This window comes from Psammomys obesus, unplaced genomic scaffold (genome assembly GCF_907164565.1).
Source record: "Psammomys obesus unplaced genomic scaffold, mPsaObe1.curated_primary_1811, whole genome shotgun sequence".
NCBI classification, from domain to species: Eukaryota; Metazoa; Chordata; class Mammalia; order Rodentia; family Muridae; genus Psammomys; species Psammomys obesus.
In genome coordinates, this window is record NW_026590663.1 from 2,755,123 (window position 1) to 2,782,917 (window position 27,795).

Sequence of the window (27,795 nt, forward strand, 5' to 3'; positions counted from 1 at the left end):
ATGAAGGAGGCAGAGCTCTCACTGAGACCTTGGCAGATTCCCGGCCTACTACAGGAATCTTTCTCCTCTCTTCATTTGCCTTCTTCACTAGCTCTATTAATTCCTATTTATGATCCCACTTTGATAAACATTATACCAAACAAATGAAAGTCCGAACCTTCTAAACAAAAGCCCAAGCAAAAAGTACTGCAGAAAGGGTTAATATGCCCATTTCCTTCAAAAGAATAATTTAGAAATCACTGTTTGCAAACTGAAGAGGAACACAAACTAGCGAAAAGCAACACTGTTTCACATCTGTTGACGGTCCAGGCTAGATTCCACTGGATTTTAATGCTCTGGAGATGCTAGGCTGCTCTTTAGGCAAAAAGAACTTACACTGGTTTCAGAAGTTGCTTACTTTGGATTTCTAACTATCAAAATTTACATGCTATGTAAATATAACATTAATAATTATCATTGAAGCCTTTAAGCATCTTCGTCAAATCCAAGGTCAGAATAAATATAAAATACAAGATCTTTAACAGTACGTACCTGCTTTCTCGAAGTTTCTGTATATATTTGTATTTGTCAGTCAATATACCATTGGATGTAATCACTGCCTAGACATATATACAGAAGACATTTCTTTAGTATTCAACATTTTAATCCTAGAAACGTGACTGGCAGAAGAGATAGAATTTAGGACATATGGGAGAAGGAGGGAGAAGAGAATGGCAATGACAGAGACGGACAGACAGAGCAAGCAGGAAGGAGAAAGAATGCACACAGCAAAGAAAAGAGTTAAAAAGGAAGGCAGGACAAGTTACATTCACATGAAGAAATTCTCATAACTTACGTCTCGCACGACTGGAGAGAAGTTCTGGCTTTCCAGAGGCTGTGATGCATCTGACAGCAACTGTGAGGAGAGAGAACGGGAAGATGTGAGCGAGACTGCAACCATGGCTTAATGGCATCTTAGAACCATAACGAAATTTCACTTAAGAAAAAGTTTTCTAAATACTGCTGAATATGCATACATCATCATAAAAATCTGTAAATAATTCTGTATTCCGGAATATAGCGTTGCAAAGCAAGGTCCAATTTTAAAACTAAAATTTGATTGCAATCTTTGTTTGCTGAGAGCATACAAAAACTCTTCTTTCCTAAGCAATCAGAGGTATTATATTGAATACAGTATACATTTCCCAAGTATTATAACCTTCCCTCTGAGTGTCTCTGTCCCATCCCTAAACTCCATGCTATTCTGTGAGACAGTCCCAACAACCTCACAGCGGAGGAGGTCACCCTTTGGTTATATTTTGTTTTATGGGTACGAAAACGTTTCAAAACTCATAGGGATAATGACTTGATCACGTTGAGCTCAAAATACCATCTAGAATCTGTACGTTTTCTTTGAAGATTGAGGTGGATTGACTTTGGCAGAAGATACTTCCTCCCACCCTCAGACAGGTTCTCTCTACATAGGAGCCCTGGCTGTCTTGACACTCACTCTGTACACCAGGCTGGCCTTGAACTTACAGAGCTCTTCCTGCCTCTGCCTAGGAGTGCTGGGCTTAGAGGTATGAGCCACCACACCTGTGAAGTATTCTCTTGTTCCTATGACCCAGATTCCAACAGTGGGGTGTCAGGCAGAGCTGTTAGGTCAGATGATCAAAGAAAAAACAATGACTGCCTTCCTCTACCTTTCTAACTTTAAGGTCTGGAAGACGAATTCAAATAAGAAACAAAACTTACACAGGAGATGCTAGAAACAATATGACATTGTTTTCATGTATCTAAAGATACTCAACAAGTTATCTACTGAACAAAGGGAAACAAAGCCTTGTCATTCCTAAGTCGATGCCCTGTAACACCATAAAGTCTATATGGACTCTAAGTCAAAAGTAAAAAAAAAAAAAAAAAAAAAAAAAAACAATTAACAAAAGATAGCAATAGAATGACTCCTAATGACATTCTGATACACTCATAAATCGGTGCCTTGCTCAGCCACCACCCTCCTGCAGCAGATGCGAAAAATACAGAGACCCATGGCCAGACATCATGCAGAGAGTGAGAGGCCTTAGAAGACTCAGGCCTAGATGGGACGATTCCATTAAATCCCTCCCTACAGGGTCCAAGAAACTCCATGGAAGAGGAGGCCGAAAGAGTATCAGAGGGGCTGGAGGACACCAGGAAAACAAGACCCTCTAAATCAGCATGAGCAAAGCCATGGGAACTCAGAGACTGAGGCAGCATGCACAGGGTCTGCACAGGTCTCCACCAGGTCCTTTGCAGATATTTCCTGTCTTTCAGTTTAGTGTTTTTTTTATGGGACCCTGAGTTTATGTCCCTATTTCTTGTGCCTTCTCTTGGCCTTTTTCTTTGTTCACTTGTTTCATCAAATTCTCCTGTTAGTTTTTGTTTTATCTTATGTTTTATTTCACTATATTTTGTTATTTTCCATTAACAACCTTTTTTTTTTTTTCTAATGAGAGACAGAAAGGGAGTAGGTAGGTCCTGATGAGAGCTGTGGTAGGAACTGGAAGGAGTAGGGGGAGGGGGGGCTGTAATCAGAATATATTACATGAGAGAAAATATCTATTTTTAATAAAAGGAAAAATGTGTTGAAGAAAAAAAAGGTGAAAATGAAGGGGAGTAGTGCATATACTCTAAAATACTTCCTGCTACAGTTTTTAAGTAAAAGGTCCCCACAAGTCACGTGTCTGACTGAACCCTCGGTCCTCAGCTGATAGTGCTGCTTTGAAGACTGTGGAGCCTTTGGGTTGTCCAGCTAAGGACACTGAGGGTAGACCTTGAGGTTCATAGGTTAGGTGTGCTTAGCATCCTCTCTCTGCTTCCTGGTCCTCCCAAATATGATCAAGCAGCCTCATGCTCGTGCCAGCACAGCTGAGGGTCTCATGCCACGTGCTTCTTAGTTGCTTTTTGTCACAGCAACAAGAAGATCTATACTGAAGACTGGAGCAGAGAAGTGGGGCCTTTGCTATTCTAACCTGGACTATAGGACTCATGGTTCTTTGGAGCAACTTATTAGAGAAAGGTGGAGGAGTGTGGAACTCCTACCTAAAGAAGCCCAGAGTTTAACAGGCCATTCTGATGAGAACTGGAAAGACCAAAACATCAATGGGAGGCATGCTGTGAAGTCTGGGGCCGTGGGGTTTCAGACACAAACAGCACTGTGGTGGGAACTAGATCAGAAGCCATTCGTATTACATTCTAGTAAAGAATCCAGTTTCACATGCTCACGTCCAAAATCTTAATGGAGACAAAACTCAAAAGTGGCGGACTAGGGACCAGGTGGCTGGAAAAATGGCCCAGCCATTAGGTGTACCTGTTGCTCTTGCAGAAGAACCAGATTTGGTTCCCACAACCCACAAAATCACAATGATCTATATAACTCTAGTTTCAGGGAGTGTGGCACTCTCTTCTGGCCTCCATAGCTCATACACATGCAGGTAAGAAACCCATACACATAAAATTAAATGTTTAAAGAATTAAATAGTGAACCAATTTGTTTAGTGAAGAAAAATTGAAAACAGTATAACATTTAGAGTATGGTATGGCTATGTTTGCCCCTGAAGGTATTACTGTATTTTGTGTGTTTGTTCATATTTACTGTGAGAGTGAGCAAATGTGGGCAATGAGGTCACTCCCCAGGACCCACACAAAGGAGAGAGAATAGATTCCACATACAGACAGCAGCACATCCACACGCATAGGACGGACACACACACACTAATAATAAATAAAAATTTAAAAGTAATCTATAAAAGTGCCAATTAAACAAAATAAAAGCAAGGCATGATAAAGCATTAGGTTAAGCACAGATGTACTAATCCTAGGTAAGCCAAACCAATATGAACTCAGCTAATAAGTACAGCTAATGCGTATGTGCATAGGTGCATGCACACACAAATATACACATGAGAGACAAGTCAGAAAAACTCTTTATAGTAAAATTGTTAGTCATAGCTCCAAATAGAAAACCACCTAAATGTCAACCAACAGTAAAATAAACAGAAGTTGAGATAGTCATTAGCAATGTTAATTTGGTCATAAATAAAAGATTAATACATTGTGGCCAAGGTGGGCTTATTTTATGAATGTAAAATTAGCTTGATTTGAAAATCAGTTGACAGAAATTATCATATTAGCAAAAACAAAATCATATAATCTTGATGAATGAAAAATACATAAAATACAACCATTATAATAGTTCAAAAGTGTTTGATATGTAAAGAATGCATGAACTTCACAGTAAATTTCAGACTTACCGATGAAACATTTCTCTGGAGAGGTGGTGAAAAGAATGGGAACATCAGAGGATGGGGAGAAAGGCTGTAAAATACCATCTTCTAAGAACACAGATATGACAACCACGAACCCACAGAAGCTAGCCTTTCTTGAGAGTAGGCTATGGAGACGGAAGGATTCACAGGCCTGTGGGATTTATTATTGATATGCTGACAGCCAACAGATTCTGGCGTTAGGGAGAGACGGTAACCGTGTGTGTACCCCCTGGTAATCAGACCAAATTCCGATGGTTAGTTCCCATGCATGATCACACAGATGGCTATGATTTAACACTGAAGAATACTAGACAGAACCAAAATGTGTAAAGAGAAAAAAGAGATGAGGCGGGGCTGGCAGAGGAGGAAGAGACCCAGGAGAAGACAGCAGAAGAAGACAGGAGAGAGAGTAACCAGAATACATAGTGTGTATGTATAAAACTTTAAAAGAACAAACTTTACCAACAAAAATGGACTTACAGGGTCAAAGACACAAACTTGCCTGTTTTTATTATTCACCAGAAAACCACGAACAACTTTCAAAAGACAGCAAAATTGTTCAGGCTTACAAGTTGGGACAGAAGCTATAGAAGCTTTGAAAGGAAGTACTGGGTTAGGGAAAAGGGGCTGGGGGACGCTGGCACTGTCTTTTAATGTGGCTTTCATCGTAATGTTACTATTTTATTGGTGATAATGTTTCGCCCTTCCCATTCTTCTCGCTAAACCCTCACATATACTCCTCCCCAAGCTCCTGCAAATTCATGGCCTCTTTTATCATTGTTATTGCATGTATACATGTGTATGTATATACATGTATATTCCTAGATATAACCTACTCAGTCCATATAAATGTCACTTGAATGTATGTTTTACTTTTATAGATCACATACCTTTGATATTTCCTAACACTTTATATTTTACATAATATAAAAACTTAATATTGTTTTATTTAATAAAAATTTTATTCATGAAGTTGGGTGAGGTACCGTTAGGGGTAGCAGTCAGGGATGGTGGAAGGAGGCGTCAGTGAATCACTTATAAATGGCGCCAATGTGGGACCCAAAGCCTGAATTCTAGGAGGGCGAATGAGTGCTGTGCTTTCATGGGCCTTTATGAAGCAAAGTGTGTTGCGGTTGCCATAAAGGACAAACAAGTGAAATACTTTATCCATTACAGTGGTTGGAATAAAAGCTGGGATGAATGGGTTCCAGAAAGCAGAGCATTCAAATACGTGGACACCAATTTTCAGAAAAAGCGAAAACTTCAGCAGGCCAATCCGGAGCAACATGCAGAAGACAAGATGAGAAGGGCTGCTCCAGGAAAGAAGGCACACGGTGTCTGCAACAGGAAATGTGTTGACACGAATATAAAAGAGAGCACGCCTGGTAAAAGGAGAAAGGCAGAAAACGCCTGGAAAGGGAGATGGTGGCAGTACCAGTGAGACACCACAGCCTCCGAGGAAGAAAGGAGCCCCGGGGGGAGATTCTACCGTTGAAAATGAAGTAACTTTCATGAACAGAGTTGAGGTTAAAGTAAAGATCCCCGAAGAGCTGAAAGCGTGGCTTGTGGCTGACTGGGACTTGATCACCAGACAAAAACAGTTTTGTTTTGTTTTGCTTTATCCTCCTGCCAGGAAGAATATGGACTCCATTTTGGAGGATAACAGTTGATGTTTGTTTCCTGTCGGATTTTAAGCAGAGAAAATAAATGTAGTCACTGCTCCTTTTTTCCAATTCACAGTTTCTACAGTGTATTCCGTGATGGACAACAGAAACACGCTACAGAGGGTTTTATTGCCTAGTTGACAAAGCTGCTTTTGAATGCTGGTTCTTCTGTCCCTTTGACACTGCACTCTCTCCTTACGTAATGCTCTGACAGAGGGCTCGGGTCCCTAGTGCCAAAGGTTCACCTCAACGTGTGTAACTGAACACTCGTCTGCCTGTGCTCTTTATTGTCTTAATGGTGTTTAAAGAGCCCGTCCTCTGCAAGTCAAACATGTTCCCCAGGCATTTTCTCTTTGCTCAGTCGTTTAAATTGCTCCTTTTCATGGTTTTTGTATTCATGCCTAATGCATTGTGTAGCTACAGTTTTATGGAAAAGTTGATTCATGTAGGAGTTGTTTCTTAGATCTTCAATAAATTTTATTACTTAAATTAAATATATGTATTCTAATGTGCATTGTCAGGATGAGATACATTGGCTGGATCTCATGATGCTTCAGCACAAAGTAGCTGAATTGACTTTCCTGAGCACACACACACCCTCAGCTATGTGACACTAACTACACAGAGTAATGATTTTTATTAAAGGAGGTAAATGAAATGGCCAAGCAGGTAAAGGCACTTGCCACCAAGCCTGAAAATTTGATTCTAATTCCCAGTATTCACATGGTAAAATAAGAAAACTGACATCTCAAGTTGTCCTCTGACCTCCAGACCCATACCTACACACACACACACACACACACACACACACGTACATACATACATATATACAGGACAAAATAAATAAATGTGGAAACTGTAAGAAAAATGACTTATAATTTTAAATATGAAAACAAGAATTTCAATTTTTCTTTTTAGGACTTAAATTTACAATGGAAACTCTGTGACATAACAATTTGTGAGCTTAAAGCCTATTATACTAACTTCTTTGAGTAGAAAATTATATTGGGGAATATAAACATACATTTGAAGAAATTAATAGAGCCTTGAAAGTGCTACAAGGCACAGTTCAGGTCAAAAGGAAACAAAAGACATTGATGGTCTTACCTAGAACCCTCCACACTCCAATATCAACATACTAAGCAAACATGTGTCCACTGGTAAAACAGTGGCATGGTTGTTGAAGGAATAATCAACTACTTTCTTATTTGATTTGAGACCTGCCCCACAGGGAAAGAGTTTATATCTAATACCATAAACCTTGTCAAAATCCCATGGCTGAGAAGATCATGGGCTCCAGGAGGAAACCTAACATTGGTTTGTTAAATGGTTATGTTGTTAAACTGGCTTCTATTTACATTCATATATAAATTTCTGCTGCTCTCAACCTTAGTCTGAGAAGCTTCTTTTTTCAGTTGATGTAAAAATGTCAACTAGTCAAAGTGTTTAGAATAAGTGTCTAAGTTCTCGGCCTTCAACATGACTGATGTTTGCATTTACACCCAACACACACACCAAGGCTCAGAGAACATCATGGAAGAAGAGGTAGAAAGAACAGAAGAGCTTACGGATGGGGAGAAGGGCATGAAAAGCTGTCTTCTGGCTTGTCATGGCCATTGTACTCATGAACTCACAGCACCTACGGTTACCTGCCCAAAAGCTATACACGATCAGGACAGTCAAAATACCAGTATGGATGGGGAAGGGTTCATAGGGCCTCGTTCCTAGATGCTATTGGTGGCTGATGGTTGCTGGAGGGGATGTGGCCAATGGTAAGATGCTCATGATTTAGTAGGTGGCTCTGCAATACATACAGGAAGTACTAACATGCCTCTGCAGTCTTTTTTTTTTTTTAATATAAATTAGGAAGAAAGATATTTTGTGGGCTTCTGGGCAAAGTTGGAGGTAGGGATAGAAAAGATAAAAATACATTATATTTTTAAAAGAAAATTAACGCCTTGAATTTTGCAGGCAAGTGTATGGAACTAGAAAAACAAATCATCCTGAATAAGGCAACCCAGACACACAAAGACAAAGAAGGTATGTATTACTTCTAAGTAGGTGTTAGCTGCTAAGTAAAGGATAATCATGCAACAATTCATAGACCCAAGGAACCTAAGTAACAAGGAGAGCTCAAGAGAGGATACATGCATCTCCCTAGGACAGGGAAATAGAGTAGTTTTTGTGGGTAGACTGGGGGCGGGTAGGGATGGGAACAGGAGGGATCAGGTGGAAAAGAGAGGGACAGAAGGAGAGAGCATGAAGAAAGACTAAAATAGGTGGGCATTTAGAAGGCAATGTGGAAACCTAGTGCAGTGGAAACTTCCTGGAACTAATGCGGTTAGCCCTAGCAAGACTTCCTTATAATGGAGGCTACAGAGCCTGCACCATCCACCATCTATAACCAGGCAAGTCTTTCCAGTGGTGAGACTGGGACACCAACCTAGCCACAAAATCTACAACCTACCACCTGCCCTGCCTACAAGATGTTAGGGTACAAAATGGGTTCAGAGCTTGTGGGAGTGGCCAACCAATGACTGGTCTTACCGAAGGCCTACACCAAGAGAGGAAGCTGAGCCTAGATGGCCAGGATCCAGAAGCTAGATAGCGCAGAGACCTAGGGTTGAACCAAACAAACAAGACTGATGAAATGAAAGAAGAAAGAAAGGAAGGAAGGAAGGAAGGAAGGAAGGAAGGAAGGAAGGAAGGAAGGAAGGAAGGAAGGCAAGGAAGAAAGGAAAAAAGGAAGGAAGGAAGGAGAAAATAAAGCAAGAAAGAAAGAAAGAAAAAGAAACAAAGAGTCAATGAAATTATTCCTAGTGATACGCTGCTCTACTAATAGGATGAGTGCCTACCCTACTCTTCATTAGAAAGGTTTCCTCCCAATGGGAGCTGATACAGAGACCCACAGCCAAACATTAGGTGGAGCTCAGATGATCTTCCACAGAAGATGGGGAAGAAGGGCCACAGGAACCAGAGGGGTTTCAGACACCAGGAGAACACAACCAAACAAACCAACTAAGCAGAGCTCATAGGAGCTCACAGAGCCTGCAGCAGAAATCACAGAGCCTGCATGGGGGCTGCACCAGGCCCTCTGCATGCATGATGTGTTTATTTAGCCTGGGGTTTTTTTGGTTTTGTTTTTGTTTTTGACTCCTAACAATGGGAGTGGGAGTGTCTGACTCTTCTGCCTGCTTATGAGACCTTTTTTCTCCTACTGGGTGGCTTCATCCAGCCTTGATATGAAGGAATATGCCTTGTCTTGTTGCATCTTGTTATGCTGAGTTCAAATGATATCCCTGGGAGGCCTGCTCTTTTCTAAAGAGAAATGAAGAGGAGTGAAGTGGGCCAGAGGAGGTGGGGGAGGGGGAAGGGAGTAGAGGGAGAAGCAGCTGAGGTCACAATGTATTATATGTGGGAAGAATAAATAAATAAATAATTAAATAAATAAATATTTTAAAATGAACTATTAATAGTCATATTCATCCACGTGACTGACCAATATCCAGTATTTAACAAGGTAACAGTTGGGCTAAAGGATATAACATTGGCACTGAGAAGGATGACTTAAAGCCAGTTGCCAGTATATCTGGCTACTCCAAGGTGGCTCAATCCACTTATTAGTACCAGACAGTTTCATGTTAGATTTAGGGGACCAAGCTCTTACAAACTTTAAAAACTTTAAGGACTAAGTGTAGATCCTAGAATAAAAGTGAAGCAATAAAAGACTGCATGAGGAGTTCAGAAATAGAGGAACATCGGGATTGGAGGAAAGCATCAAAATGGAAGAGCATCTACAGGAAAAGCTGAGTTTCCCATTTCTTTGGTGTTGCTTTGAGGACAAGCGATGGGTAATGTTCTAGTTTCATTCTGTCAATGTTGTAAACCATACTGACCAGAGAAACTTACTGCAGGGGAAGTTTATCATGTAGGGAAGTCTGGCCAAGATCTTGAAAAAATCATGGATCACTTACTATCTTTCTTTGCTAGCTTTTAAACACAGCCCAAGATGGCCTGTCCAAGCAGAGATGCTGACCGCAGTGGGACCCTTCTGCAAAGCAATAATTAAGACAACCTCCTACAGAAGCCACAAACGGGACTGCTCTGCACAAGTCCTCAGTTGAGGCTTTGCTGACAGATGACTCTTGACTGTATCAAGTTGACAATTAAGATGAACCAGGACAAGTGGAGAGGTAAAGGGGTGTTGAAAATGTACCAGGCCAAGAGCAACCAGACTCCAGAGTGTTAAGGTTACAAAAATAACAGATTCAGAAAAAGGAAGGTCAGCGTCTACGTAATTCTCTTCTGTCTTGTGACCCACACACTGAGCGCGTGCAGGCCAGAGTATGATAAACATTCAAGTAGAGATAAAAGACGGGAATTTCTATTTCAGTTAGCTTGCTCCACAGGCAAGAAGTCATTTTTAATTTAAGTCTAAACACACTGAATCTAAATCTTCTGAAAATTTTTTTCCAAAATCCCTATGATATAACATTCAAAACACATGCCCATGACCTATTCTCAAAAGTAGAAATAATCCACAAAGTTCAATCCTATATTTGCCCAGAGCATTGGAAGGATAAGATAAAGCAATGTTCCCTTTTCCACAGTTTTGTCTCCCACAGTTTTAGTTATTCAGTTACAGTGTAACATAGAAATTCTCGAAACAAACAGCAAGTTTTAAGTTATACATCCTTCTGAGGAGCAGGTGTAATTTTGTGTTGTCCTGCTGCACCTCACTTGACCACTGTTTATACTGAATATGCCACCCACTCACAAGCCACATTAGAAGCCGTCTCAGTTCTCAGATCAGCAGTTGCGCTATTTCAGTAGCTTAATAGAAGTCTCGGGCCCTACATCTTTCACACTTCCTTTCATCACACAGACATGGTTACTAAATTATCAAGAATAAGAATGATCTGCACTGCACCAGCTATTTTAAGACTGAGTGACCACATCGACATAAATTTTACCAGATATTGTCATCATTCTATTTCCTAATTCGTTGCTATTATTGATCTCTTATTGCAGCTAGTTTATAAGTTAAAATTTGTCATAAGTATGCAGGAATAGAGAAGTTATAAATGTAGGCTCTAATACTATGCACAGTTTCAGACATTAACTGGGGAGTCTTAGAATGTATCCCCTGCAGATAAAAAAAAATTAACATAAAGATCACAAAATGGCATTTATAACCATATTCCTTGGGAATAAATAAAAAAATACACTCATAAAAGCATAGAGCTGGGCAGTAGTGGTGCACACTTTTAATACCAGCACTCAGGAGTCAGAGGCACACAGGTCTACAGAACAAGTTCCAGGATGGCCAGGGCTACACATGGAAACTCTATCTCAAAAGAAAAGAAAAGACCAGTATTGGTAGTGTTGCAGAAGACAGAGGCCTCAAACCAGACAAACAACTCATTGAAATGAACATTCGCAGGCAAAGAAGTGTGGACAAAAGTGTATACTGTGGGACACATTGTGACACACTACAGTTTCCCCAATGAGTTTTTTTTTTTTTAAAGGGAGAAAGGTTACAAGGGCAGAGGGTGGGTACAGAGGGATGGAGAGATGAGTTGAACTGGGGTACATGATATGAAATTCACAAAAATTAAAATGAAAAGTTAAATAATAAAAAACATAGTAAATAAAAATAATAAAAAATAAATAAACATGAAAAGCCAAAAAGATAAAATGATTATGATTAATGAGTATGATGATGATTGATGATGATGATGATGATGATGATGATGAAAGCAGGGAAAAACTATCAAAAAACAAATAATCACTGAAATTAAAAAGTGCATAGACAGGCTTGCTCCCAGGACAAAAACTACTTTGGCATTTACGTATTTGAAGCAGTCTTCTGAATTCTGAAGGCATCTGCACTCGTACGCACAAACCCACACATACATACATACATACAATTGATAATAATGATAATAAATATTGTTTAAAAAATAAACCTAGTCAGCAGAGAAATGATGACAAGGGAAAGCGAATGTGAAACACAGCTGGGACAGTTACTGTTCCTTTTTTCCCTAGACACACACTGAGACATTTACATATCTAAAATGTTAAAACTTGAGATACTACAACCACCAAATTATAGATGAGATTTGAGTCATAAATCTAGCTGATGCCCAATCCCACTCGCCATTGGTGCTCTCCTAATGCCATTATCTCCCCATGCAGAACCAACTTCAGACACACTGCATAGTCAGCCTGCTGTGCAGTGATAGAAGGCAAGAAACATGTCTCTCTAGTTGCCATCTGACCTCCACAAACATATCATGGTGTGAGCATACTCCTGTATGTACATGTATACATACAAAAACATCAATCAATCCTATCAATCCACAATGTTTTGTAATGTGTTCATCCTCTAATTTCTCCTTACTAACCCTTTGGTTACGCAGAGAAGACAACTTCAGACTATTATTTGCCCACTGTTCGCTAAGTTCCCATTTCACAGTGGGAGAAAAGTGGAGGGTGCATGGCAAGTCTGAGCCCAAGACAAACAGTGATGGAAGAAAGAGTTTCTTTGACAGAGGGACAGAATCTAGATGACACAGCATTTCAGAAGTCAGTCACAGGAGACAAATGCCATCTCAGCACAAGCCGGCACTGAACAAAACACTGGTGCTCGCATCCAGTGATAGTCTCTATATTTCTGACTATTTAGTTCTGTTAATTATAGCAAAATAAAAATGCCCTCAAGATAAATGGATCTAGGTAACGATGGAATTGATGATAAAGTAATTTTGACTGTCCTCCATGTTATGAATACCATTAGTAAAATGTATATAATGAGACGGATGTAATTGTGAAAGTGACCATGAATTCAGCAAAATAATCATAGTTCCCATGAGGCAAGTAAGAGAATAAGTAGAATTAAAATGACCTATAAGTATATTTGGTAGAAGGGTTGGCATTTCATTTTACAACAGATTTCTCAGATACAGAAGACTAGAACATTCATAAGCTCACTCATAGTTCTACTTAAGGTCACAGAGTTGCCGTGGAGGCTACCGGTCTCCTTACCATTTCTTCAACATAAGGGTAAAGCATGTCTCCAAAGTATTCCGTAGCCTCAATTGGGAGCTGTGCTGGCAAATTGTCAATGGAACACATCAGAATCCCGGAGCCTTCAACACTAAGAGAAGCAACATGCTTTATTCAAGAAAGTTGTACATTTTCCCAGGCTTTCCTCCATTACATTTGTTTCATTGTTATTTTTATAGTTGTATTTTGGGGATAAAAAGCATTATCACTATAAATGAGACTACTTTGCAAACAAAACCTTTTCTTTTAAACTTGGCATCCCATCTCGAATCTAAATATAGTATATACGTATTTAAGCATTCAAATTTCAATGTGATTTTTCCACTATTTTTAACTGTTTTTGAGTACATACCTCGAAATTTTCACACCCTTATAAAGAAGTGAAATGTTGAATGTTTCAAACTAGTTATAAAAAAAAAAAAAACACAAAAAAAAACGCAGCTTTGATAAACTCACCTGTCGTGAATAATTTGCTGGTTTGCGTCATACATGCAAAAGGGTCTCTCGATTGTAGTACACTCAGTCATAAAATCTATAGACCCTCCTGTGTCTGCTGAAATGTCACATATTGCCACAAGTCTGAAAATAACATCAACACTCACATGAGAGGGTGGAATTCTCGGGCCTTTGGGACGACTAACAGTGAATAAAAATAAAATGTGCTTGAAACAAATTGCAATGGGGATGACAAATATTTCTCAGGCATTTAGAATCGTTGCCCTACAGTTCAGTCTTTGGAACATTGCGTTGTTCTAAGACAGAGGGTTCCATGAGAGTAATGAAAAAAATAACGAAAAAAAAAAAAAGGAAAGGAAAGAGAGCAGAAAGAAAGGGGTGGGGGAAATCCCTTCCCTACAGAAAAAAATTTGATAGCAGACAGGATAAGGTGGCCTGGTCCATCATCTGTGAATCACTATTCCAGATAGTACAGCTGCCTTGCCAACATGCCTTGCCATACATGTATTTTTTACTTTTTCATACATGTATACGATTTAGCTAATCATATTCTTTTTTCTTTCTTTCCTCCCCATTGATGGGCACTGAACCTAGAACTTCAAGCTCTCTATTGTTAGCTATTATTTTTTCCTTTTCATTTTGAGTCAGAGTGTCACTAAGTTGCCCAGTTTGGCCTTGAAGCCCCTCTATCTCAGACAGACTTTACATTTGTAATCTTTCTCCTTCTCACCAACATGTAGTTCTGAATTCAGGCCAACACCAACAGGCTCAATAATTGTACTCATGTCTTAGGCATCATAGTATTACAGTATATGTGGGGCTTGAGTAACTGTAGATATTGTGCCCTACTAGGGCATGGAAACCATCCCCCATTGACAGATAAGAGTTGACTGTACCGCATAACTCTCCATGTGCTTATACAGAAATCTCTAAAGTTATGAATGGCAGTCATAGTCCCTAGAAGAGAGACTAGTCACAATTCCTGTCCTGTCTCCAGTCACCACATGCCCACATAGGGTTGGGTACTAGAGCTAGCCTTGACCTCTCTTGTACTTTAAGGGTTTTGTGTTTATCAAGTAACAGTTCTGCACTGAGATACTCATCCTCCCTTTTCTTTTTTGAAAGATTTTGCTGAGCCCAGAGTTAGCCATTCATTAGACACTGTAAGAACAGTTACTAAGTTTGGAGGGGTCCTGATTTATCTTTAAACTATGAACAGGACTTCCCCCCTCCATTTTTTTTCCTAGCAGGCCCTTCAGTGAAATTCACAAGGACAAAATTAGTAACACATTCTGTCCCATACTTTTTAAATGAGATAAAGTTTGCTGTTGAAATAGCGATTCTCTGCTAAAAGGGCTTCCTATTCCGTCTTCGGAATACATGATGCATAGACAAATAGAGAATCACTGCCTTGAACTGAGCTCATCTAGGATTGTGCCCACCTCTACATGCCAGGATGTGTGATCCTTGTGTAAATATACAAGTTTCCCCAACAAAAGCCCCTTGCCTTCTTTGCTGAAGGAGACACTGCTTTGGGAGCTGTCCCAAGTGTGCCCCTTACTTGCTACAAGTAATAGAATTCGATGACAATTTGATGACGTGTAGTCCTTACTTGTGTGGTAATTCAGGGCATCCTTCAACGGGAACAACGGAGGACTTCACCGGTGCCAGCAGACTCTGAGCGTCCTGGCGAGTCAGCAGGCGAGGGGTGTTCTGCTCCCAGTAGATTCCGTTAATTAAACAAGTGGTATAGGGTGCAATCTGTAAAGCAAGTTCCATGTTCAAGAAAACAGGATGCAGCTTATGTTAATACCGTGTGTGTTAGAGCTAGGAGTACTTCCTGAGGCACATCATCAGTGTTGCGTCTACGGAACATATTCTTGTCCACGTCACCTGCTATCTCCTGGGGAAAAGGTAATATTCACCCATCTTGCATTATAGGATTGTTCCATGTTAAGACATGGATATAATAAATATACCCAGATTTCTTCTATAATATATTGCATAGCTAGGAAAATAACATAACAAAGAATCAAGTGACCTAGACTCTAATTTCTAGTTCAAGTACCATAGAACATAACTCTAGTCATACTCAACCTCTCTGAACTCTATTGCCCTTATCTGCCAGAAGGGGATAACAGTCCTCTAAAGAATGCATTGAGGATTAATCAGATGACCTTTCTGGGGAACTCACGCACACACATGTACATACACATGCGGCAAAAGGGTCACTGTCAGTTTCAGTACACATCTATACCTAATCACTAATACCTGAGGTTCAAGATAAAATTAGGGACAGAAAATCAATTAGGGGGCTATCTTCCACTCTCAGTATTCCTTATTGCCTATAGTTCCTTGTCTAGTGGAGTGGTCAGCCAAGAAAAATCATATACACACAAGTAACACTAAACAGACTGAGCAGACATATGTGGACATGCTTTACATACACATATTTACATATATTATATTTTATATACACATATGTACACATACATATATATTTAAAGAAAGAGCAAAAAGAAGTCATGAATTTGAGAGTAATCAAGACATAGTACTTGGGAGGAGCCAGAGGCAAGAATAAACAAAATATATGAAACCCAAAAAGAAGGGCCGGAATGTACTAAATTTAAATCTGTTCTCACAGATGCTGAGACCCACAGCCAAACATTAGGGAGACCTTGGGGAGTCTTGTGAAAGAGTTGGGGGAAGGATAGACAGACCCAGAGGGGACAAGAACTCCACAAGAAGACCAACAGACTTAACTAACCAAGGACCATGGGGGATCACAGAGACTGAACCACCAACCAAGGAACATGCATGGAATGGACCTAGACCCCTGACACATATGTAGCTGATGAGCAGCTTGCTTTTTGTGGGGGTCCTCTAGCAATTAGAGTGGGGGCTGTCTCCAATATGGACTGTGTTGCCTGCTTTTGAATCACTTTCCCCTGGCTGGGCTGCCTTGTTGGGCCTCATTGGAAAAGGATGTGTTCAGTCCTGACGTGACTTGATGTGCTGAAGTGGGCTGGTGATGAGGGCTCCCTTTTCTGAGAAGGATGAGAGGAGGGAAAGGGGAAAGAGGGTGGGAGGGCAGAACTGGGTGGAGAGGAGTAAAGGGGCAGTGATAGAAATGTAAAGTGAACTTTTAAAAAATAATAAGTAAATAAAAATTAAGTAGAGATTGGGCCCTCACCTCAGCGTACATTAACCCTGTTGGGGACTTTGATCTTCTACTTCCCAGTGTCTAGTACCATTAAAAATAAATTTCTGTTCTTTTTTAATTAAATTTTTATTTTTTTATTAATTACAGTTTATTTATTTTGTATCCCAGCTGTAGACCCCTCCCTTATTCTCTCCCAATCTCACTCACTATCTCTCATTTCCTCCCTGCCCTTCTGATAGGGGAGGTCCTCCTCCCCTTCCATCTGACCCTAGCTTATCAGGTCTCATCAGGACTGGCTGCAATGTCCTTCTCTGTGGCCTGGCAAGACTGTTCCTCCCTCGTGTGTGTGTGGGGTGGGAGGTCGAAAAGCCAGCCACTGAGTTCATGTCAGAGACAGTCCCTGTTCCCCTTACTAGGGGAACCCACTTGGAGACTTAGCTGCCATGGGCTACATCTGAGCAGGGGTTCTAGGTCATCTCCATGCATGATCCTTGGTTAGAGAATCAGTCTCAGAAAAGACCCCTGTGCCCAGATATATTTGGTCCTTTCTAAGATAAAAAACTCAAGTGGCAACACATGCTGGAGAGGTTGTGGAGAAAGGGGAACCTCCTCCATTGCTGTTGGGAATGTAAACTTGTACAACCACTTTGAAAAGCGATCTGGCACTTTCTCACACAATTAAATTTCTGTTCTTTACCCAAAAAAATATGTTTTCAACTTAAATATTTTCATACATGTTTTGTTCCTTGAGTATCTTGAGGCAGCCCTGCATAGAAGAACCTTCTCTGTAGCACACTATACATGCTAAAAAAAAAGCTACATTTTACACTAGAGTCTATAAGTGCTTCATTGTGCAAACACACTTAAAATTATTCAAGCATTTCTTTTCATAGTATATGTGTGCACTTTGAGTTGGGTTCAGCTTTTAGTTTCTTGGCTGATTTTGAGGTGAGCTGTTACATGACTATTTCTCGGAAGATGAAGCCACTGTTTGCCCAGCAGAGGGACTTGGTTTGTAAGTTATATTTCGGGCAATGAGAATAGGCCCAGGGCTTCTATAGCTGGACCATTTCTCCTTTCCTCCTACAATCAGTCACATGATTTGAAGATAGCTGGCTGCTGTGTTTGGGATGGTAAATGTACCTGAAGGTCCAGCCTTGGCACTACTTAAATGAAGTGAAACCTTCAAAGGGTAGGCCCTGGTACAAAGTCTTCAAGTCACTGCGAGATGCCTTTAAGGGAATATTAGAATGCCAGCCTCTCTGCTACCTTTCTTTCTTATGATCTGAGATGCTTAATCCAAACAGTTGATCCTTACCGTTGCCATCCCCGACCCTCAGCAGATGTCAAGGCAGTGCGGTTGCCTAATCTTTCATTTAAACCTTTCCCAAAACCGTATGCTTAAATGTTTTCTTTTTAAAAAGTTGCTTTGGGTATTTTGTTGTAAATAGGCAACACTGACTATTTTTAAAAAATAATTAATACCAAGAGAAGGCATTGTTACTGCGCTGGAAAACATTTAGGCACTTGGAACTGACTGGCTGGCAGAATTGAAAATGGAAGGATGAAACCCCAAAATAGGCTGGGGATGCCACTCAATAGACAAGTGCTTGCCTGTCATACACAAAGCCTTAGCTTCTGTCCCTGGCATCATAAAGAAAGTTACAAGGAGTCTGTAGGCATTGAGGTGGCTTGTGCCTACGCTGCTGGTACTCATCAGACAGAGACAAAGTTTAAGAGTTTGGGAAAGCATAAAATGTAAGGCCACAGAGAAGGGGCTTGTCTCAAAAAAAAAAAAAAAAAGAAGGAAAACAAATGAAAAAAAGGAAGAGATGAAGTGGGAGATGGAAAGAAGGAAGAAAGGGAAAGAAAATAAAGAAAGGTGGGAAGGGGGAGTGAAGTAAAATGTTTGAAGTAGAACATTTCAAAAGAAAGTCTGAGGAGCCAGGCAAATGCTTCCTAGAGTTGATGCTTACAACGTACTCCAAGTGAGGTGATGCATGGCGGAGCCCTGAGAATGGAGACAAAGAAGGGAGTCCAGAAAGGTAAGGCCACCAGAAATACACGACAGCTACTGGGAGAAGCGTCAGGTAGCATGCTTCCTAGGCGAAGCAAGCTTTAGACTCTAGCATGCAGCCTATGACAACAGCCTGACAGAGGCAGAGCCTCCCAAGCCAGGGTGAAGGTGTCCAAAATCTGGTACACTGCACACAAAATGCTTGTTTTGGAGCTTTCAGAGTTAAAGTCTGTCCCTATGGGTTTGGGTTTTGCCTTGGCCCAGTGGTTCCTTTCTTTTTGTCTGTGTCTGACTTTTAGAATGGAATGTATACTATGAGGTTAGTCTGCTACTGTATCTTAGAAATATCCAGCTTGGTTTTTATTTTATATGCCTTTGTAGCCAAAAACAAACAAACAAAACACTAAACTTGAGTTCCAAGTGGAACTCTGAACTTTGAATTAATTAATGAGTTAAGACTTTGGAAATATGGAGTATGAAATGCACATATGTTAAATGTGAGGAAATACACTTTTGGGGCCAGGGACATAATACTCTGGTTGAAATGCAGTCGTCCCTTGAACTCACACAAAGATTAACCAGCAAAGGCTTATGTTCATGGTGTTTAGAGAGTAGAAACTGAATGCAACCATGCTTTTAAGAGGTGGAGTCTTTGAAAAGGGATAAAATTAGATTAGAGAAAATGAGAAACCCATGATGAATCCTCATGGTTTAATTAGAAGAGGGAAGGAGACAACATAAGTAGAGTACACATATGTTCTCCACCATGACGTGTTGCAGCCAATGGAAACCTATGAAAAAGCCTGAGCCATGCTTTGTCCTTCAGGCTTCCCAAATGGTAAGCTAAATAACCTCTTTTCTTTACCAAGCCTTGGGTTTTTCTTTTAAAGCCAACTAAGATGCTAGCTGAGGTTGTGGTTACAATTTAAGCCACATAAAAGTAAACCTTTGAGGATGTCGCTCACTGACAGAGAACGTGCTGAGATGTGAGAAACACTAACCTTACCCCCTAGTACTGAGAAAACAACTTTATAAAGGTTAGGACACATTTGTGTTACACCAAGCCTCAGATACATTGCATTTTTGCCAACAGTGCTAACTAGCATGGGCTAACACAGAACCAAGGCTCACCCGGAACTGAGGTAGAACTGATGAGAACACGCGTTCTTAAACAGAGATATGAACATCCCCACAGAAGCCACCAAACCAGGAAGAAGAGACCATCTCAACCCAACTACTAAAACCAACACCTGGTTTAATTACAAGAAGGAAAGAGACTACATGATACCAAAGAACTCATAGTCATCTTACAAGGAACCGAAGAACCAAGGTACACATTTCAACTTCCCTCTCAGGAAACAACTTAACTACGGTACATCATAGCAACCAAGTCAAGGCCAAACAGAAACTCACGTCTGTATTAAAGCGACTTGTGTAGCGCTCAGGATATTTCTCATATTCTGCAGGATCGTAGACACCATCTGTTTTCCTGACAAGATGATGATGGCGACTTAACACCGTCCCATACACTTTCCTGAGGTCTTACAAAGAAAGGAGAAATCAGTAAAGTGACAAATGATAATGATTTATGGTGATAAAATATTAACACAAGGACTATTAAAAACAGTTAGAGGTAGGGTTTTCCCTCATCCCTTACCTCCAGTTTTCGAAACTTCTTTTAATTCATGGGGCTCCACATATTCACAAGGTAGCTCGTTAAAGACCTCTTGGGCTCCCTGTAAATAGTGCATGGGGAAAAGAAACAAATCTCAGTAGGACTAGCAATGGCATAGTTCCACTTGCCCTGCCTTATAACCAGGACCACAACACAGACGCACAAAGCCCACAAATGAGCTTTCCTGACAATTGCATTAGAATGAATTGTCATTTTAACATTTTCTTCAGAATAGCAATATCTAGAAATGTGGGTGTAATACATGCCTATTTACTTTTTGATTTGCTTTAGAAAATATTTTAAGGGGGAAAATGGTCCACGACAGAAGGAAAAGATCAGGTGCATGCTGGACAGCTTAACACTAACAGAGGTTCTGTTCGTGGAGCATCTTCACTACAGACCTCTTCTCAGTTACAAGTTTCTCCGGGGAGATCACAGGTGTAACCTCAACATCTCTCCAGAAGGAAGCATTAATTCCAGTCTTAATCTTGCATAGTTACTAACAAGACTCCAAGTAGTTAATGAAGGAACAGCCTGTTACCGGAAGAGTAGTGCTGTATATCGTTAGCAAGGTGTTATCAAAGGGAGCAGAGAAGGAAGGACAGAGGGAAGATGGAAGCTTGAAGAGACATGTCAAGCCTCCAATACAGTGGTTCTCAGCCTTCCCAATGCTGTGACCCGCTAACACGGTTCCTCATGTTGTGGTGACCCCCACCATACATAGCATTATTTTTGTTGATACTTCGCAACTGTGATTTTGCTCCTGTTATGAACTATAGTGAAAATATCTGATTTCCGACTCCTGTGAGAATGTTGTTCATACCCAAAGGGGTTGAGACTGGCAGGTTGAAAAGAGCTGCTCTAGTAGATGAAATCAACTAAAGGCAAAGAGAATACTTGGGATGTTACTGTTCTCTGCTGCAAGAAAAACATATAACAACAACAATAAAGTCCGAGGGGCTGGAGAGATGGCTCAGTGGTTTAAGAGCACTGGCTACTCTTCCAGAAGACCTGGGTTCAATTCCCAGCACCCACGTGACAGCTCACAACTGTCTGTAACTCTAGTTCCATTGGTATCTCACACCCTCACACCAATGCACATAAAATTAAATGATTTTTTTAAAAAAATACTTCAAATCGAATGGTCACTCATTCAATTCAACATGCCCGTGAGGTGTTTAGCATTTCAGATTGCTTGCCAGGGAGGACAGGTGGAGTTACCTTAGATACGTTGCCAGTTCCCGTGAATACAAAGGTTAAGGGCCCTATCGACTTCGGCATTAAACCCAGAGATATTTCATAGCCAGCATCACGGACAGCCTGCACAGCCTGACTGCTGTTCCTGTAGTTGTGAGCCATGCCAAGATGCTGAAAGCAAGCACACACAATGGGCGTCAGTTCACTAGCTCAGAGTCTATGCTGAAAAGCTGATATACGCCTGATAAATCAACAAAGAAGCTCTCACCATGAAAGGCGTATGATGTCCCAAAGCAAGGAGCCTTAAACCCATTCCATGTAAAATATTGATCATTCCTGTCATAGAACCAGATCAATAAAAGACCATCAATTTAGTAGAGTTACATAACACTGCACAAAATAAACTCTGTTCATAGGCATTTATCAGAAGAAATGATACAATTTTTCTCCTTGTCCATTTTAAACCTGCTCAGTGCCCCAAGGAAGCAAAGACCGTATTACCTCAATTTCAGAAAGGACCTAGAAATATCTTGGCCATATCCGCTACTTTCTATCAAATATCCTTATCCATCTACATTCTCACCTGCTTTTCTAATATTGGCCTGATAAAAGAAAATCCCTCTTATCAAAGGTTAACATCTCCCACTGTCTTCAGATCCCAACATATCCTGCCTCTTCATAGTTTCACCATAGTTCTTCTCTGTAGGTTCATTCTTACCAGTTTTTAAACATTCTCCCATGCCAAAAGCAAGCAGGCAAACGAACAAGTCACCATTGGCCTAGGGATCCTAACAGGTGTGTGTGGCTTACATCACTAAACTTGACAGAATTTCCAGATCCCGATTTGCTGGTCAGAATTTTTTGGCAACATAGACCTTCTTGGATTGACACTCAATCTTCCTCAGTATCTCGGAGTTGAAAGTATCCTTCCTTCATCCTTCCTGTCTATAACCCAGGCTGTGTTGAACTCACTCTGTAGTTCAGCCTGGCCTCAAATTCCAGAGCCTTCTGGCTCAGTCTGGGGTACTAGGATTGTATCTTACTCATGGCCAGAATTAATCTTACTTTCTCTAAGCACCTCTCTGTGTGTATGGTATTATCACCGTCTTGATTCTCTTTGGGGCTTCATTCTCTTAACATCTTCATTTCCCATTAGATAATCTTATCACAACCTAAATGTAAGTATTTTCTGTGTATGGATGATTCCCAAATCCATACATCTGGTATGGATTTTTCTTTTGATTTCAGGATGTAGCCAAACATCTTTTCTATGTCTTAAATGAGGTGTCCTCAGACATCTAAAACTCAGCATGCCTATAGCAATGACCTCATTATCTATTCTTCCTTTGTTTATATGACTCGATTTCTTCCATGCCTTTCCCAACACCTCTGTCACATTTACAACTCTACCTAGGTTTCTTTTATTTTATTTTTTTTTGAAGCCAACTTTTAAATAAATTGTTTATATGCAATAAAATGTAATTTGAAGTCTATAGTTTCATAGCTATTAAGAAATAGTCACGTCCATGTATCAGAGATCTAAGACTGAAATTAACTGTCACTGTCTGTATAAATTAGATTCCTTGGCTTTATGTTAATGAAGTGATAAGCACATACTCTATTGCTTGTCTCATTTCATCTGGCATATTTTAAGATTTACATCAATACTTTGTTTGCTTTTATTGCTGAAGTTTCCCATTTTATGGTTATATCACAATCTGTTTATCCACGTCTTTCTTAATGCACTTTGGATTGTTTCCAAACTATTACAATTTTCTGTAAAAGAATTATTTTTGTGGCACAGACACACAGTGCGTTACATTACATTACATTACACTACACTACACAGTATAATATGGTTTTTTTGTCTCGCTTAGAGTGGTGCAGGGATGATCGTGTTCCCTCCCCAAGAACCACAGACTATCTAACGAGAGTGGAAGAGGGAAGAAAGACAGAAAAGTTGTGTGAGCCAGAGGACAGTAGTCTGCTACTAAACAGTGTCTTCCAGATGAGACACGGAAGCGGTAAGCATGAAGCATCCGTAAAATGGCTGCCCAAACAAGTCCTGCATGGTGGTAACACCAGCTGACATGCTAGCATGCGTGAGAGAAACTTCATAAGGCCCAGCCCTAGATGAAGAATGCCAGAACCAATGACTGCTGAGAGGAGACTCGGTTTTCCCCAGGAAGAAGCTCTGATTAGTTATTCAACGCCAAGTGCTCCGCCATGACACACGCACATAGAGGCAACACTAAATGAGCTCAGTATGGTGTGCATATATGCATGCAACAGTAACAGTTTAAGAGGAGACCAGGAATTTGGGAAGGAGCGTGGGGAACATAAAGAGGACTTTAGAGGGAGAAGTGGAAATAATGTAAATATAGCACTCAGGAATGAAATTCATAAACCCTTTAAAGTAAAGTAAAATTCTTTTTGAGAGAGAGCCTCCTGGTATAGCCCACATTGGCCTCATACTGATGACAATCCTCCTGCCTCAACCTTCTGAATGCCAGTCTCTCACGACAAGTACTACCACGCCCAGCATTTAAAAGATTCCTTTTAGGAGCCAGAGGGGTCAAAGACACTACACCGTCAACTAACCTGGGCCGAGAGGAGCTCATAGAGATGGAACTGCCAACCAGAGAGCATGCATGGGATGGACTCCCGCCCTCTGCACGTATGTAACAGTTGTGCAGCTGGGTCTTCATACGGGACTCCTAAATTGGGGCTCTGACCACATTGCCTGCTTTTGGATCCTCTTTCCCTAACTGGACTGCCTTGTCTAGCCTCTAAAGAAGATGTGCTTAATCTTACTGAAACTTGATATGCCAAGGCTGGTTGATATCCATAGGAGGCCTCGCTTTTTCTGAGGAGAGAAGGGGTAGAAGGGGAGCAGCTGAGGTGAGAGGGAGGTATTTGGAGGGGAGGAGGGAGTGGAAGCTGGGATTGCAATGTAAAGTAAATTAATTAATACAATTAATTAATTGTAATTAATTAATACAATTAATTAATTTTAACATCTGTTAAAAGAAATTTTAATTAAATTAACAATTAAAATTTCCTTTAACAAATGTTTTTCTTTTATTATGGGTAGAATTTATCTTGTACTCTAGAAGCGTTCTTCCCTCTTCTTGCCATAGTCTTGGTCATTTGTTTTCTAAATGTTTGTTTGATTCTTGAGTTTGTCAAGCTCATAAGCCTTCATACTTTTTGGTTCTATCAGTGTTTGCAGAATAGATTGCTATGTCTTCTCTTATACCTCTTACTCTAAATAGTGTCATCTCCCTTTTTTTCTTAGTCTGTCTAGATACTTCTTTTCAATTTTATTGATAGCAGGGCCTTACACATGCCTTCACTCCTTCCTGGCTTCAGTAGCTTTTAATCACCCATCAAGCCCCAGCTTCGCAAGCTTCCTAACAGCTACTTCCAGCTCAACGCCCTTCCACTAGCAAGTAGCACTGACACTACTTGCCTCTATGCTCTTTTAAGGAATAAGAGCCACATGCCATTCGCAGGCATGGCGTTATTTGTGAATCAATCAGCTAATTTCCGGTGTGTTCATTCTCTCCAGAGAAACAGAACATTTACCTGGGTGAGTCCCAAAGGCCTGGGAACAGTAATCAGGGCTCACCCCACACTTGGTCGTGATGTCCCCTACCACCTGTTGTATTTGCATTTAATATTTACTATTGATAAATCTTTTAGTAACGCTGCGGTTAATCATAAACCAGCTCTATAGCCAAATCACCACACAGAGACTGGGATTTATTTAATTAACCTAGATCACAATGCTTACTATAGTTACTCCATCCTAGACCTCCAAGCCCATGTAGGTTCCTACCATTCAGATTTTACCCATTATACTTGCTTTTAGTGATATCTTAGGTCTGGGTCCATCTCTCCACATGGTTCCAAGACCTCTCCTCCAGGTTCTCTCCTGCTGCTCCTCCTCCTCCTCCTCTCCTCCCACTCTTTCCTCTCTTCTGGCTTCTCCCCTCTCCCTCCTATTCCTTCCTCTCCATTGCTCAACATTGTGGCTGGTTGTTTTATTTTGGCATGTTTACACAAAGTTGAGACAGGCGATGCTTAGAATAAGTATCACAATGCAATGTCCAGATTGAAACCAGAGAGTGGGGAAGAGAAATCAGCATTTGAATGAACAAGGATAAATTGTATACATTCTAAAAGAACATTATACCAACATTTCCCCCTTTAAGTCCAATAAAAGGCTCCTTTTCTTTCAATACAATAATAATTATGAAATTATGGAAACTGTTAGATAAAATCTACATGTGCAATGTCCAGTCCATGTGTGTTTAGCAATTTCAGAGAGAGTATCTGATTATCCTATCTATCTTGACAAATTTAAAATTCTATACCTAAATTAACTTTTATCCTTATTGGTATTACTTATATGAAAGCATTTAACTTCTAAACAACTTAAGCTTAATTGTGGCACTATAACTATTTGGTCTTTTACCCCATCAGAGACTTGAGAAGGATTAAAATCAGTTATTGGAGTAATTAGGAAGTACATGTTAGCTGCTTCCAAAAAATAAAAAAATTGACAGAGACAGTTTGCTGCCTGAACAATCACCAATAACTCTCTATAATGTTGGAGCATCAACCACCCCAGCAGATTTTCTACCTATGGTGTGACATTACCAAACATAGCTCTGTTTCTCCAATATGAGCATCTAAAAGGCTGAAACCTGCTCCTAGGTGTTTACCATTTGCCTGCTTCTTTTTGTTCCTGTGTTTTGTTTTACCAGCGTAAGTAAACACAGGAAAAAGAGAACACACACACACTCCTGGGAAACACTTAGGAAGCTGCACAGAGCCGTGGCATACCTACCTGCCACACCTGCCCACTGTCCAAATGCCACTATTCGAGACCCCCTGTGATCCACCATTTTCTCATAATCAATAAGACGGATTTCCTGAAGAAAGGGAAAGAAGAAACTGTAGCAAGCAGGTAAATTAGACTCAATCAATGAGTAAATCACATTAAAAAAAAAAAGTAAGAATTTTCTATTTTTTCCTCTTAGAAAATACATGTTGACTTCCAAACCCATTACCAGCAGGTACACGATGAAATGCTTTGAAAATGCTTGGTCATAGGCAGCTGTAATGAGAGCTAAAGCAATGAGATATGTAGTAAACATTCCTTGATGTGAGGCAAGGAAACAACTGAGATGAAAGTTTCCTTTAAGTCACCATGACCCCCAACCTACCCAAAACCATTTGAAACACACTGGTCCCTACTTATCATCAATCTTATGGTGCCAAAGAAAACACATCTTTCCTAAGATGAATCCCTGTGTGTGAGCAAATTCTGGCTCATCCCAAGTCCTTCCCAGCTAGTGTTCTTGAACCATTACCTTTCTTGCACAGTCCTTCTGTACATTACTCCTGTACATTTTAAATACCTTGTTTACCTTAAAAAATAGCAAAAAAAAAAAAAAAATACTAACACTTTCTCTTTCCCTCTCTCTCTTCTCTATCTTATTCCCTCTCTCTCCCTTCCGTTTCCTTGTTTACAATTCTTTTCATCTTTGCCAAATACAAATTCTTTCTCTGTCTTCAAAGCCCATCCCTCTCTCAGGACAGCCTCATTAATGTGTTCTTAAAAGCTACGTTAAAATTATACAATATTTTTAGCAGTCCTTTTTTCTCTTTGAAGACAGTAGAAGCTAAGGGCCTGGAGTACATTGCTAAGTCTAACACTGTGTTATCTTAGCATGCGTGAGGTCTTACTTGCTTATCCCTACCTCCCCCCAGTGAACATGGCATCAAGAATATAAGGGTACTTGCTATTCCCTGTTTTCATTGCACTAAATTGCGTCAGACACATGGTGGGCACTCAGCGCAGATTTCATTCAGTGGGTATTCCCATTTTAAGTAGCTGCTAATGTCTTCACAGTATATATACCTCAAAATATACTTTGACTCTCATGCATAGTAATGAATGTAAAAACATCTCCAGTCTTGTTCTGGTGTCACAGAGCTGTGCGAACTCAGTTAAGCTACTGCAGCACCCTGAGTACCATCTGAAAAGTAAGCTGTTAAACTGCACAATCCCTGAGGCAATTTCCAGCTCTGGAATTCTACATGGTGGTAGCTACACTTTAGCTTTATAAATTAGTTACTGTTTGGGGAGGGGGGCGGGGACACATGTATCCTTCTACTTCAGAAAAGATAAAAGAGTGAGATGCAGGATTTCTTCAAACTCCAAGCCTGTGTGACAGAAAAGAGGTCTTCACGCGGCA

At 40.3% G+C, this 27,795-nt stretch overlaps 1 protein-coding gene and 1 pseudogene across 2 annotated transcripts in view; one reads left to right on the forward strand and one right to left on the reverse strand.

The window, feature by feature from the left end:
- Aass (aminoadipate-semialdehyde synthase) overlaps positions 1-27,795 on the reverse strand; it is a 58,553-nt gene that overhangs the window by 19,196 nt on the left and 11,562 nt on the right. For both annotated transcript variants that reach the window (XM_055608188.1, XM_055608189.1), the window contains exons 4-13: positions 26,382-26,466; positions 21,795-21,862; positions 21,551-21,697; positions 20,312-20,390; positions 20,068-20,195; positions 15,087-15,235; positions 13,475-13,597; positions 12,998-13,109; positions 836-895; positions 532-599 (exon numbers count right to left, since the gene is read on the reverse strand). In XM_055608188.1, coding sequence (XP_055464163.1) covers positions 532-599; positions 836-895; positions 12,998-13,109; positions 13,475-13,597; positions 15,087-15,235; positions 20,068-20,195; positions 20,312-20,390; positions 21,551-21,697; positions 21,795-21,862; positions 26,382-26,466 — 1,019 coding nt within the window. The remainder of the gene's footprint in view (positions 1-531; positions 600-835; positions 896-12,997; positions 13,110-13,474; positions 13,598-15,086; positions 15,236-20,067; positions 20,196-20,311; positions 20,391-21,550; positions 21,698-21,794; positions 21,863-26,381; positions 26,467-27,795) is intronic.
- LOC129677488 (mortality factor 4-like protein 1) lies at positions 5,328-5,956 on the forward strand (annotated as a pseudogene).